Source organism: Haemaphysalis longicornis, unplaced genomic scaffold (genome assembly GCF_048455015.1).
Source record: "Haemaphysalis longicornis isolate Haplotype H1 unplaced genomic scaffold, Haemaphysalis longicornis Haplotype H1 scaffold_1, whole genome shotgun sequence".
Taxonomy (NCBI): Eukaryota; Metazoa; Arthropoda; class Arachnida; order Ixodida; family Ixodidae; genus Haemaphysalis; species Haemaphysalis longicornis.
In genome coordinates, this window is record NW_027526203.1 from 20501883 (window position 1) to 20516430 (window position 14548).

The window sequence follows — 14548 nt, forward strand, 5'->3', positions numbered from 1 at the left end:
AATGATTTATAAAAATGTTGTACCAATTGTGATACTCTGATATAAAAACTTTATTGATAGTTGTTTCAGGGTTATGTACGTTCAAAACCAATAAAAGGTGCACTTCCCTCCTCCCCCCTTTGCCAGAAATTTGGTTTTTTAGGCTCCTAAGGTGACATTATAAATGTCGTTCTTCTGCTCCAAATCAAGGTTCTCCTGCTCCAAAATCGAGATTTTGCTGCTCCAAAAACTGCTCCCAAATCTGGTTCAGCTGTCTCACCCCTGCTATTCTGTCAGAACTTTCATTTGCAGTTTATTATCATCATCTGACTCACTATGGTAGCCCTGCTAGCAGGAATAAGGTGCGATGCAATCAATCATGCCCAGGAAGCTTTCATGAAGCAGCTGACCTGCTATGAAGAGAGTTTAGGACTACGAGCCTCCTAATTGCAGCGCCACGTAGCATTTTCAAAAAGAAACATTTACAAGCCTGTTGGAGAATTTGTCAGAATGGACAGTTCTACTAAAAAGCAACATTAGACCTCCGGAATCGTACGGAAACGAAACTGGCCGGTGAAAAGCTGGTTCAAGCTGGTGTTCAAGGGTGATTGAAGCGACCTCCTCGTCTGAACTGATATCCGACGACTTGGTGTTATCTTGTGGCTTTCAGCTGAAGCTATTATCGCAGAAGTAAGGGGTGGGTGAAGTGGAATCACAAGTAGCGTCCATTATTAGAGGAACAGTAGCGGGCACCAGAGGCCCCATGGCCATTCGGCTTGATGTTGGGTAACTGCATAGTGCGCCAACTATGAATTTTGCAATGCAAGAACGAAACTGAAATTGCTAGAAGTTGGCTGAAAATGCTAGGTCCACTTATTAGACATGCAAGGAACCTTCAGAAATAAGCTGTGGGAGAATAAACCTACCCTTTCTCTGAACCAAAGATCACTAGTGAATAGCTGGTGTCATTTTTAAGTAATTAGCACCTCTCAATGCTGTCAGATTACAAAGCTGACAACGTAATTGGGTATTTGACTTGCTAGGAGCCTTTTGATCAAAAAAAAGTTTTATGGTAATGCAGCATAACCATGAGTAGCATGCTGTTTTGTTAAGTGCAGCAGCCATGGCCCCTTCCTCGAAAACACGTGCACCTCAGCTCGCAAAAAACGCCTTAAAAAATTGCAACTTCACCGGAGCGGGAAAATTCAAACTGATTCTAAGAGTGTACTGCCTGGACTAACTACTGGGGTGCATTAGCTGTACGAGAAACAACTACAACATGTCGAAATCGGCAATATAAAGCCTCGATCACCGGTGATCGATTCGAATAGGCATGGTAACGTAGTTAAGCCATAGTGAGTATTTTCTTGTCAACCTGTCTAAATACGCTTTGATGCTTGTGTATAATAAAGTGGTCTAGCCTAACTCCACACTGTGTTTTTAGAAGTTTTGATTACAAGAGACATGTTTCCGGGTCCCTTAAGCATCTCTTGTAATGAGGTTTCACTGTATGTATTTACAGTGTAGTGTAGGCCTGGTAGCGTAGTGTAGATCTCCTTAATGCCATTTCACTGTGCGTTTTAAGTGCCTGCTGTGCACAGGGCTGTCCTGTTCCATTATCCAGCAGTTAAGGCACCTAGTTTTGTACTGAATGTTGGACATTCTTAAAGTATCGCGATTTTGGTTGTTGCAGCCAGTAACAAATATGTGCAGTAATTTTTATTCACACTTGGGGTGTAGAAAAGCCATAAACTAAATTGAAACATTAGCTGAGTGCACACATCATTATGAGCGCCATTTTCCAATTGCCGCTATGAAGTGGAGGAGAGGCTTAGCACAGACTGGTAGCCATCTTTAAAAACGCAATCTTCTGTGTTTTAATAGGTTGCAAGCGCTCCTGTTGAGGGTGTGAAGGAAGTTTGCATAGGTCAGCAGATGAAAAACACTGAAATATAGAATTGCAAGTTTCGAAGAAGAACAGGTGAAAAACTTGGGTTCTTTCTAGCAGCAGTGGTGTCATTGGGTCACCTTCATGGATTTCAGGGTGTCCACCAACGAAAAGAACCGAGCATCCTTGGGAATTTTGACAAGTTGGGAAAAATTGCCGAAATTTCAAAGAATTTTCACACTTTCTGGTGCTAGTCCGAGAAAATACCGTATAAACCAGAATATAGGTTGACCCGGTGTGTAGGTCGACCCCCTACCTTGAGGTAGGAAAAGTTGGCAAAAAAATTAATTCGGCAAAGAAGCGCACCCACAATGTCTATATTTATTTCTGATGCCCGTCCATCACTGCCACTCACTATGCCTAAATCAGTTTTTCATGATACGTCCATGACTGACCTCCTTTTAAATCGACCATCGTTCTCTGCGCCCTTCTCTTACAGAGTTAGAGAGGAAGCGTCTGAGCTCGCTTTCTCCTTTTTAGATGCAATCCAAAGTTCTCTAACGGATTTTATAGCACCATGGCATCTCCGCCCTGTATCATGCGACACATCTTTCACACATGTAGATAAAAACCGAGCTCCCACATGTGCAATTCTGCAGCATTTCTTGTATTTGCAGCAGAAGTATAAGTGTTCTGAATTTTATACGGACGCTTCTAGAACTGCCACCTCTGTGTCCTGCGCGGCGCATGGGCCCGGCCTTAATGTCACTAGAACTCTGAATAGTCATACCAGTCATATCTTTACGGCAGAGGCTTACAGTGTACTTCTTGTTGTCAATCACATACTTCAAAGCCACATCCCACAATCCATTATCTATACAGATTCCCTCAGTGTTGTGCGGGCACTGTCGTCAACAGTGCCTTCGAAAAACCACGTTGTCAATCTGATCGTCAAGGGTATTATGTCGGTGTATGTACGCAAATTTGAACTGGTTCTTTGCTGGGTCCCTGGCCACAGTGGTATAGCCGGGAACGAAGCAGCGGATCGAATGGCTGCTGCTGCTACACTCTTGAATACAGTAGACATAACCACATTGCCCTACACCGACGTGAAACCACACATCAGACAACAACTTAGCAAAACGTGGGAAACACACTGGAGTGAACAAACAGACAACAAGTTACACGTAATAAAACCACACTTGGGACCATACACCACCGACACACGCAATAGATACTCTGAAGTCGCCTTGGCCAGATTACGGATAGGGCACACACATGCAACGCACTTGCACCTGCTCACTGGATCTCCAAGACCTCTGTGCAGCAGGTGCGGAGAGGCCCTATCCGTAATGCACATACTAATCACATGCATGGCACTTCACACAACATGACACAAACACTTCAGAGAACTCTACAGACAACATATTCCACTACATCCATCGCTGTTTCTAGGTGACGATGCCATTGTTTCTGTGAAACGTGTGTTTGAGTATTTGTCAGGCGTTAAGTTTTTAAACCTCATTTCCTATCACGCATAATCAAATCTGGCTCTATACACCAGCCATCACCATTATCTTTTACTGATTTTACTATGTTCGGTTGACATGTTTTTTTTTTTTTAATTACCTATTTGTGGTAACCACTTCATTTCATTAAATAACCTTTTCTCTGGCGCTCTTTGCCCTTAGTCGGCCTTACGCCATAAACAACCCAACCATCATCATCATCATCACTCACTATGCCTGCCGAAGTCACTTGTCCAAGCTGTCAGAGTCATCCGAGGATGACTGCTTCTCACTGTCAGCGTCCCACAGAGCGTCATCTTCAGTGTCGTCGAGCGTGTTGCTGATGGAGCACTTCCTAAACGCTCGTGCAACCATGTCGTTGGGCAGTGACTGCCAAGAGGAGGACACCCAGGTTGACATAGTTGCGAGGGATGGCCCGTAGGTGTCTTTTCATTGTCGCCGGCTGTCCACTCATTGTTAAGTTCACAGAGCTGGTCCTTGAAGGAGCCATGAAGAGAAAATGCAACTTCGTTTAGATTCAGTATCTCACTCAGCTCCATTCCAGCCGCAAGAGATGCTTTTTAACGAAAAAAAATGCAAGAAGTATTGAAAAACTTTCAAATTTTGCGCCACAGTGACGTGTTATGAGCAAGAATGACGTCATACGGGCCAGCACTAAAAACATAATTTTCAGTGCGTTAACTGCACGTTAGCAGTCAAGTGATGCTTTGCCTGTGCGCTTTGGGCTGGTAACATCACTCGGCGCGGTGTGCTCCGCTGCGTAGTTCAGGAGTGTTTCCCACCGTGTGTTTAGTTTTTGCGGAACTCTCCTAATGCTGCGATGCCGTTCAAGGCGCAAAGTCGCTTGGTCAGCACTGTGGAGTGGGTTATCGAACAACCAGAGAAAGCGAGAAAAAGTCGCCGACAGCACGCATCTGCACGACACTGCCTGGAGAAAATGCAGTGCAGTTGCGGCGTGTTTTTGCTGCATCGCTTCCCAACGGACACCGAGTTGAGATATTGGTGGACGCCGTTGATAAATCGCAACGACTTTGTACCAACGACCAACTCCAGGGTTTGTTGGGTGCACTTGGACGGCAAGCAGACGGAGCAAAATCCATTTATCACATGCAAAGCTGCGACAGGGAACGGAACCCCCTGAAATGTTAGAAGTAACTTTATCCTTTACAATACATCATTGATTGATTGGTTGATTGATTGATTAATTGATTGATTATGGTCGTTTAACGCGCCGCCGCTTCATAGGTGATGAGGCGCACCGTAGTGGAAGGCTCCGGATCAATTTTGACCACCTGGGGATCTTTCATGAGCGCCGATACAATATAACATTACAATAACTTCTGGTTCCTTGTAGTCAATTTAAAATACCATAAATTGTTTGGTCATTATAGCCGATTGGCATTAAACAATCCCCTTTTCATCTAATCTAACCTTTAAAATCACTACGTTTTGTTTGCTTTTTTTCAGGCGAATGCATTACACTGCCAAATGATATTAAAGGATAACTTTCTCCATCGCACACTGCTTGTCGATAGCAGGATAAGCAGGCAGTTCGAAACGCAGCTCGAGATATGTGAACGCTTCATTTGGAAAATAGCTCAACCTGTTCACAACACGGTCAAAGGAAAAGCTTCTAATCCTTTTCCGTTGTCACGGAATCTAAAGTACTACAATTACAAAACAGTTACTGCTGGTCGTGTAAAGCATTTGTGGTGCAAGCAGCGGTTTCACAAAGGTGGGCTCCGAGCGGCAGGCCACATGCGCTGCGCAGAGTTAGGCCAATCATGATCACGATCATGATCAACCGATATTAACTCGCCGAAATGTTGATCCTTCTGCTCAACCTTCCAATAGTAATTTGACTGGCTGTGCGGTCGTGTTGTTTTTACGTCCAGGTAATTTCGTTTCGTCAGTAACCACCATAAGTCTAGTTAAGAAACATCATACTGCATTGCAATGTCAACAGCGTAGCAATCGCCTAGTCGAAAGTCCATCGCGAGCGCGGATCAGCGTGACCTACATATGCTGTGCGCGCTCCGCATTCGACGTCTGCGATTCCGTAGACATGACTAATCGGTGGACATAACAAGCATGGTGGCATTGAAAACACGCATTTACTCCCCGATATCGATTTCTATGTCAGTCGGTGCCACACCGGTACGTTTGCATTGCGGAACTGCGGAGCACCACCGGCACCACTACCACCAGTACCACTGCTGCTCGCAACAGCCGGGGTCGGCATCTTCCTCTCTGGCAGCGAATTAGGACCTAAAATCCGTCCACAGTTGGTGAAAACAAAACAGGACACACACACACAAGCACTGCAACCGCTAACCTAACGCCAAACCACTACGGTTCACTAGGTAATGCAAGGGTACCGAGCAGACGCACGGAAAGAGCGGAGCACTTAAGGGGGGACGCGGGTCTTAGAATGGTCAAAAATGGCCAAAATATCGATTTTGAGAAAATCCAATTTTTGGAATTATTGTACCTTCAAGCACCTGCCTTCAAAATATCAACGCGAAATTCCATAGGGAAATACTCTAAAATCATGTTTTGAAACGCCTCGAGGGCCACGAAATGCCCCGAATTGGGCAAAAGTTGCTTCAAATTCCCGCGCGCCCCGCGGGCGAAGCAGCCGACCGATCGCCGCCATCTTGGTCTTGTTTTGAAGCTTGTTTCTTTGTGCGCATTTTGCGATATCTCAAAATGGCGTCGCTTGAGTAGAACGACCGCCCTTGCCAGTTTTCCGAAGGCATTTTCTAGGGCGCCGATTGGCTAGAGCGGGCGCGCGCGGTTTGAGTTCGCCATACGACCCTTCCCATTGGTCGGCGCGACTGCTGTCATGGCGGTCGCCATCATTGCGTCTGCTACGCGCGTCTGACGGAGTCCGCTCTTCTGGCGCAGCGCTCGCTTAGAGCAGTTTTTTTTTTACAGTTTCTTCTAATTCTTCCATCGCGTACTTTCGTGAATGATGCCAGGAGACGTACGTTTGAAGACGACGACCCGTCATGCGCACGGGAAGCGAAAGCGTCGTCCGCCTATCCCAAGGTCGCGTGGTGCGACTTCGGGCCGCTCGACTCCGCCGGATGAGAATCGTTCGCCGCCTCGTATTGCCTCGCCTGCCCCATCGCCTGACCAACCACCTCCGGAATCCATACCTGGTCCAAGCACGTCTTGCCGGCTTGACACGAGGTATTACACGGCGGAGGAGATCGCCGCGCGTACGGAACACGCGGACGAGGTCAAGCGCGGAATGGAGACCAAGTCAGCAACGCAGCGAAAATTCGACCTCCTTGAAGTGGATTTGGCGCACTGAGAGGAAGAATCCGGCACAGATTTTGTCTTAGTGGATTTTGCAATGCTGAAGGACCTATTTGCGCACGTCAGGTGCGGCAAGTGCGGGCTGGCGGCGCCGGATTTGAGGAAGCCTGACCGGCAGTACGGCCTCGCCGTGAAGCTCGAGGTGACGTGCTCGGTTTGTGAACACCGTGTGGAACGTTTTTCCTCGCCAAGGACCAAAGGATCTGGCAATATCACTCTTTTTGAAGTGAATATGAGGGCTTAGAAAAGTATTCAAAGCATCGGGAAGGGGGTGACTGCTCTGTCAGATTTTTGTGCTGGTATGAACTTGTCCCACAGAGGCCTGCACCACAAGACATTTCAAGCGCACTTGAGGAAAGTGGTTCAGGTTTGCGAGGACACTGCAGCAGCCTCTGAAGCTGATAGTGTGCGTGCCATCAAGGACTTGTACTCGGACCTTGGTCAGCCGCCAAACAACATAGATGTGATGTTTGATGGCACATGGATGACAAGGGGACGGTTGTCACACATTGGAGTGGGCTGCATCATTGAAGTGTACACCGGCTTGGTGATTGATCATGTAGTCCTCTCTAACTTTTGCTTAGGTTGCGCCATCGGACCCAAAGCTTCAGATGAGGGCTACGAAGATTGGCTGGCAGACCATGAGTGTCAGCGAAACATTGACTGTGGTGCAGGACGCATGGAGGTAGAGGCAGCCCTGATAATGTTCAAGCGCTCGCTCTCCAAGAATGGGCTGCGGTACACAACCGTGATGTCCGATGGAGATAGCCGCACCATGCACGGCTTGAAGGAAAAAGGCGTCTATGGGTTTATCCCCATAGGCCAAGAAAGTTTGCCTTTCGGCTACATTTATTTTCCCCAAAAGACTCTTTTGAGGGCCAACAACATGTTGCATTTGCGGAAAACGCACTGCGCAGTGTCCCACCCCTGTATCCTCTCAAACTTCCAGCATAAAAACCGCGAATGAAATAGCCTCACCAAAGAACAAAAAAAGGGGGGCACCTAAAGCAAGTTTCACCCTCACACTTTTGCCGTACACAATATTCTGGGTACCACAGTGCACTGTAATAGATGATGGCACTTCACGAAGGACTGTTGCAGTTTTCACGACGCCAGCAAGACACCACCAGATTTAACAACGCTAACAAAATGCCAACCGATTCGAAGTCGATAAATATTGCTAAATTCCTGATGGGGTCCGTTACTTGGCCTTTTGTATCTCCAGTTCTAGTTGACATTTTTGGAATCCAAAGACAAATTTGAAAATGGGAAGAACATGTCTTTGTTACTGGGAAATTTTGAAGCTACACTACTGACGGTTCATCTCATAACACATGGCCAAACTTCAAATGCAGTTTTCTCAGTTTCATATTTTTGGTCACTTCCCTCAGCCTTACGCAGCTTTTTGGAAACTTCTTCTTGCTTCATAAGGTCAATCTTGGTACCATTTTTTCAGTACAGCCTGAGGCAGCCGATGACATTCTTAGTTTTTCTGTTTAGGCTACGCATAAATAATGACTTGCAGTTATTTTGATGAGCCAAAATATCCAGTACTGCCATTTTTTGTACTTGACATATTTTTTTAGGATGCCGTGACTTTAGAGAAAAACGAAAAATGTCATCGGGTATGGGAACTCTCTGGCTATCCATTCATGTAATTAAAAGCGACAAAATGCAATGCGAAAGTTCATTAAAGCTGCGTAAGAAATTACCTAATTGCGGTTTAGACTTTGTATGATAACTTTTGAACTAACAGCACCAGCTCAAATATAATTGCATATTTGAAATCTACAGAGAAAAACACATCCGTGTGCAAATTTTCATAAGTTTCTACCCATAAATAAAAAAGTTAGTTTTAAGACCCTCGTCCCCCCTTAACAGCCCAGCGCGGCGGTTTCGGCGGCCGCTTCATAGACGGCGCTAGCGTCTGGTCAGAAAAAGCAAATGGCGGCGCCCACCTCTAGCAAGGAAAATGGTCTATAGATGAGGAGTGACTTTTGTGCGGATTTTTTTGGGGAAAAAAAACGACCTATATACAGGTTTATACGGTACATATAATTTTTTTGGGTTGTGTGGTTTTCCGAAACTTTCGAATTTTTAAGTGAATGATATATGTGGTAAGTCCTTCAAGTTGAATGGGAGATTTGGTAACTGCGAATATTTTCAGTGTATATGGAATTTCGTAAATTTAAGCAGAGACGCCTTGTTGCGCCAACTCAGATCAAGAATACCGAAATGAAGCAAGAAAAAGGCTTCACTATGAACCACTCCAAATATATCCTTAACACCCATCTATGCTCTGCATTTATCTACCTTTCAGCGCTTACGACCAGTGCCTCCATGCGTACAAACTTTCGGCACGCTAAACGCCCCTAGGCGATCGAATCATTCCATAGCCCTCCACTGTAGCGTGCCTCATAGTTTGGTTGTTGCTTCAAACCCCAATTTTGAATGAACACTGTATAAATTGCAATTTTCTTCCTTCCTGCTATTTTGGTAACCCTCAGAACGGGTCTTCACATTTCCGTGCATCTGTGCATGGACGTTTGCTGCATGATATGAAAAAATCATTGTTGCCAGCACTGAGATTGATCTGACACACGAAGCATTGCAAAGGGGGCAACTTCAGTGTGCAAATGAATTGTCTTGAATTAAGTGGTCGTAAATCTTTCACAGGAGGCACCTCAGGTTGTTGCGTTTTGTGGGGGCGCTTGAAATGCACCGGTGTGCTGCAGTGTCGTCATCGTTCCTTGCAGGCCTGTCGGGGAGACCGGCTCGATGCAGGCACTGCGGCAGTCCTGGACTCTACGGATGCACCTTCCCAGATCTACCGCATCCCGACACATGCTGACTTCCTGGCTGCCTACTCAACAGTGCCAGGTGGGCAGCACCGAACGAAATTCGAAGGGTTGCTTTTGTGCATCGAAATTTGTCAAACGATATCGTTGGGTTTGCAGCTGTGCTACTTCATGCCGCAGCTCTTTGGGGAGCTCAGCTTTGAAGGCAACACTGGAACTGCACCCCTGCAGATGCAAGCATCACAGTGGTTGTGCAGGGCTATGGTCAAGTGTACTGTGTGCCAATTTGCTAAAGATGTCTGGCTGTGGTCTCTGTCTGGGATCACACGGCACGGGCCTGGCCGTTTGCAAAGCCTCGGTGCTCAGAATCAGCTGGTCAGGTGAGGCTGCGTGGCTGGAGCTGGGCCTCCTTTCAGGCCAAACTGGCATGAGCAATTGGGATCAAGAAAGAGGACACCAAAACTGGAGAATAACGCAAATGGACGAACACACGAGAGGAAGGAAGACACAAACACGGGATGAAAGCTGTGCAAAAGGCACAGTTTTATGGGAATCCAGAACGTGAACTCCATGATAACACGCAAGAGGAAGGAAGAAGCTGACATGAAATGAAAGATACCCAGAAAACACAACAAAAATGCGAACTCTGTGATGACAAGACAGTGCTCACAGCAATGTCACCTGTAGGTCTGGTTCCACCTACATGATTGCGCATCTGGGAAGTCCAGTTCCTTTGTAAAGAGGGAAATTGATGCCGTCGTGACACACGTCGTACCCAGTCGCACCGTAGCCAATGCCTCAACGATTTCACGTGTGTTGGTTGCCATTCCTGCATACTACTGAGCTCTTATAAAAGCTTGTCAACCAACCATAGTCCCAGCAATGATTATGGTGGGTCCAAAACAGTTAGGGGGCATTTATGCATGCACTTCCAGGCACTGAAAAGTGTTGGAAGACAAAGGTTTTACAGTCAGTGCTCATTACAACTTACCCGGCAACAACGGTCTTCCAGTTACAATGGCCCATTTTTGTTGGTTTGTTTGGTCCTCGCGCATTTTAAATCGAATCCACTCCACTCATAATACAGTCTACGCCCGTTACAACGGACCTTCTTAACCCCCCCCCCCCCCCAAAAAAAAGTCCGCTGTAGCCAAATTATGCAGTATCCAACTGGTGGGGGGAGGGGGGAGGGGGGGGGGGGGGGCATGGGCGCAAAAGTGAGTACTTTGACCGATATTGCATATACATAGTACAGACACTTTGTTCTTTCTACACGCCTGCAGCACCTCTGCACAGTGTTCGTGCGAGGGCAAAGAATCACCTAAACACCGTTTCCCAAGCTTACCACTTGGAAAATGCCTAGCGCATGCGGTCATGTGTGTAAAGACGCATGATAAGATGAGCAAATAAAGCAAGAATATAACTAGGAACAGTTATTAACCAGCTATAAAAATCAGTTGTGGCCATCAGAATTAGCTTGGCTGTTTTTAATCCATTCGTGACATGGCAGGTTTACCCGAAACCGTTCGTCAAACAAATTGGATTGGTGCCCCCACGGCAGCTTCCACATTTTTTTTTTATTCTAGTCTGGTCATTGAAACAGCTGATACGAAATAATCTGCTGGAGGACAGCTGTGAAATCGGAAGTTGGACTGCGCACGGCCACCGGCATATAACACACAATGAATGGGAACAACCCCCCCCCCGGTACTTGAGGTTTTTCTTACCTTTTTCACCGAACGGAGCAGGAACGATGCATGCGTGGGAATAATAAAGGCCAAACTTCACTGAACTGGAGTTGTTTATTACATAAAAAGACTGTGACGAGGGAAGACTCGACTCCGGGTGCACCACTTTGCATATTCGTTAGCGCTGTATTTCAATCTCACTGGAGTTGCGTTTAGCGGCAGCGGCTTCGTCCTTTACAGTTGAGCGGACTGTTTGCTTAGACAGGCCTGTACTTCTGGCAATGTCGGCGTGTTTTTCCCCATGTTCGACAGCGTTAACTCTTTCGCTACCGCGCCTATCAAAATCGATCAATTTGATCGATACTTTTGGGAGCGCCTTTTCATAGCGTTCCAGGCGTTTCTCGAACAAGTAAAGCTGTTCGGAGTTAGATCAGAAATTGGCCTTTCAAAATCAGTTTTGTTTTCATTTTTGCAACGGAAACGTGATTTTTGACACGCTTTTGAATCACCTGGTTGTGGAAAAGGGGCGTGGTCATCGCGCCTCAAGGCTACCAACGAAGAATGCGTGCAACTCGTAATTACTCTGCACCAGCGTTTGTTTTTTGCTATCAGGGCGTGAATGGGGAACTAGCAAACGATTTTCAATCGTCAGGTTCACGCTCTGACAGTAATAATCCCAGAAATCGGCTGAAAATGTCAAGCAGTGCCTGGTTGCAAAGCTACTTTATGATTTTAGGCAGTTTTATTGCCTTTGCGCAAGTTGTCCTAAGTACTCTGGTAGTTCTACTTACCCCAGGACCATTCCCAAACAGTTTACAACAGTTTCGGTTTCGTTTCTGCATCGCGAAATTCATATTTAGCGCAACTACGCAGTTACCCAACTTCAAGGCTAACTGCCATGGCGCCTGAAGCGTCCGCGACTGATCCTCGAACAAAGCACGCCGCTCCTCATTTCCCCCCACCCTAACCCGATTTCTGCGATAAGAACTTCAGATGCAAGTCAAAAGGTCACACCCAGTCGCCAGATATCTGTTCCGCCGAGGACAGCGCTTCAAACCGGCCTTACACTGCCAGCTGTTCGCCTTCCAGTTTCGTTTTCATGCGAGGGTATATCCGGGTGTCTAATGTTGCTTCTTAGTTGAACTGTCTATTCGGACGGAGTCTCTGATAAGTTTTTGTACTGTTTCATTTGAAAAATGTTAGGTGGCGCTGCAATAGAGGAGGCTCGTTGTGCTGATCTTTTTTAGCGCGCGACTGCTACTCGGCCAAAGATCGCAGGGGACGATTCTAGCTCATCGTACCTCATTTTTGCGAGCAAGGCTACAATTGCGAGTAAGAAGATGATAATACAGCTCAGCTTTATGTTTTGAGAGATAACTGACCGTGAACGACAACAAACATCAGCCACGGCGTTCCGTTTTCAACTTCATGCATGTTTTTTTCTGCATCGCGTGCTTGTCCCAAATATTGTGCTCGCTGTAAATGCAAAGTCAGCCATTGACAAGATGTTTTTACGTTATGTGGAGGCAAATTGGTGCCTCTGATAACGTCAAACCGCCAGATTTATTCCAAGGAACCACCCAAAATTGCACAGTTTGAATTAGAGGTTGGGCTTCACCGCACGACACGAGCACCATGCGTGCTAACATTTTTTTTTTATATCTGAAAAACTGTTCCGCGCAAGTCGACATTTTTTTTAGGGTGTGTTTTTGAAATGTTTCCCTGCAAAATGTATATTCTAATTTTTTTCTACTACCGGTGGTTTGATATACACAACTCCTTTTTTATCATTTTTTTCGACAACTTGACAAAACTTTTGATTTTGATATTTTTTTTCACAAATATGATATATGAAAACCTTTAAAAAACTGGTGTTATTGGAAAGGCCGTTAAATAATCTGCATTTTGTGCTCCTCCAATTAGTGCCTAAATAATTTTTTTGCAGAAAAAAAAATGTTTTCTTGGACCCCCCAAAATTGGTCAATTTTCTGCGGTAGCGAAAGAGTTAATTACGCTTAATTTATCCAACAGTGAGATCAGCTACCCTGCCGCTCATGCATGTGGTCGCACAAAAAAAAAGGGGGGGGGGGGGGGTCACTGGCTTGGCTTGGCTTGGCTGCGTCAACAACCCGGCTGCCAACAATGTTGCTAGACATAAGTTTTCGTGCCAAACTAATCAAAGAAAAAGCCTATTGGGTGCCAGCCTCGCGGAAGTCCGCTACAAACATTCAGTCGAAACAATTTTCGCCTAAAATTTAGTCTGTTGTAGCCGATAGTCTGCTCTAGCCGGGTCCGTTATGAGCGGAGTGGACTCCATTTAAAATGCAGGGAGACTGAACAAACCAACAGAAATGGTCTGTTGTAACCAAAAGTCCGTTGTTGCCAGATCCACTGTAACAAGCGTAGACTGTAGACCCGGCTACACAACAGCAGACTACCAGCTGCAGTGTAACTAAATGTTATGTGAAAATTGTTTGGACTGAATGTCAATAGTGGACTTCCGTGGTGCTTGCACCGAATATGCTTTTTCGTTGTTTATTTTGGCGGGGAAACTGCTATGTCTGGCAACATTTTCGGCGAATAGCGGGTCACTGGTACGGTTGAGCCAGTGCTGGTGGCCATTTTCTTGTGCGACCAGTGGCAGGGTAGCTGATTTCCTTGTTGGATACACTAAGCATACCCAGTGCTGCTGAACATGGTGAAAAATAGGCCGACGGGCCTGCCTAAGCACACAGTCAATGTGATGGTCAAAAACAGGGACGCCACTGAAAAACGCGACTCCAGTGAAATTGAAAAACAGCGCTTTCGAATATGCTATGGTGCACCCAGACGTCAAGTCTGCCCTCATCACAGTTTTTCTATGAAATGGAGAGGTCTGGTACAATGAAGTTCACCATTTATTACCCCCCGCATGCATCGTTCCCGTTCTGTTCTATGAAAAGGGTGAGAATTTCCTCAAGCAGGGAGATGCTCTCCGTCTATTGTGTGCAATCTGCCGTTGGCCGTGCAGAGTCCAACCGGTCTAACCTTCGGTTGCACAACTGTCCTTCATCAAATTATTTCGCATCAGCTGTTTTACTGACTAGAATGTGATCATTAAAAATGCGCAAGTAGCCTTGGAAATGAACGATTTCGGGTAAACCTACCTTGTCATGAATTCTGCTGGCCATGACTGGTTTTTTGTACCTGTTTAGTAGTTCTTACTAATTACATTCTTGTACCGCCGCGGTGGCTCAGTGGCGAAGGCGTTGCGCTGCTGAGCACGAGGTCGTGGGTTCGATTCCCGGCCGCGGCAGCCGCTTTTCTGATGGAGGCGAAAAGCAAAAACGCCCGTGTACGAGA

At 46.1% G+C, this 14548-nt stretch overlaps 1 protein-coding gene across 2 annotated transcripts in view; it reads left to right on the forward strand.

Annotated features, from left to right (window-relative positions):
* Positions 1 to 14548, forward strand: part of LOC144175446 (caspase-1-like) — an 80623-nt gene that overhangs the window by 56616 nt on the left and 9459 nt on the right. For both annotated transcript variants that reach the window (XM_077704521.1, XM_077704532.1), the window contains exon 7: positions 9477 to 9600. In XM_077704521.1, the coding sequence (XP_077560647.1) occupies positions 9477 to 9600 (124 nt within the window). The remainder of the gene's footprint in view (positions 1 to 9476; positions 9601 to 14548) is intronic.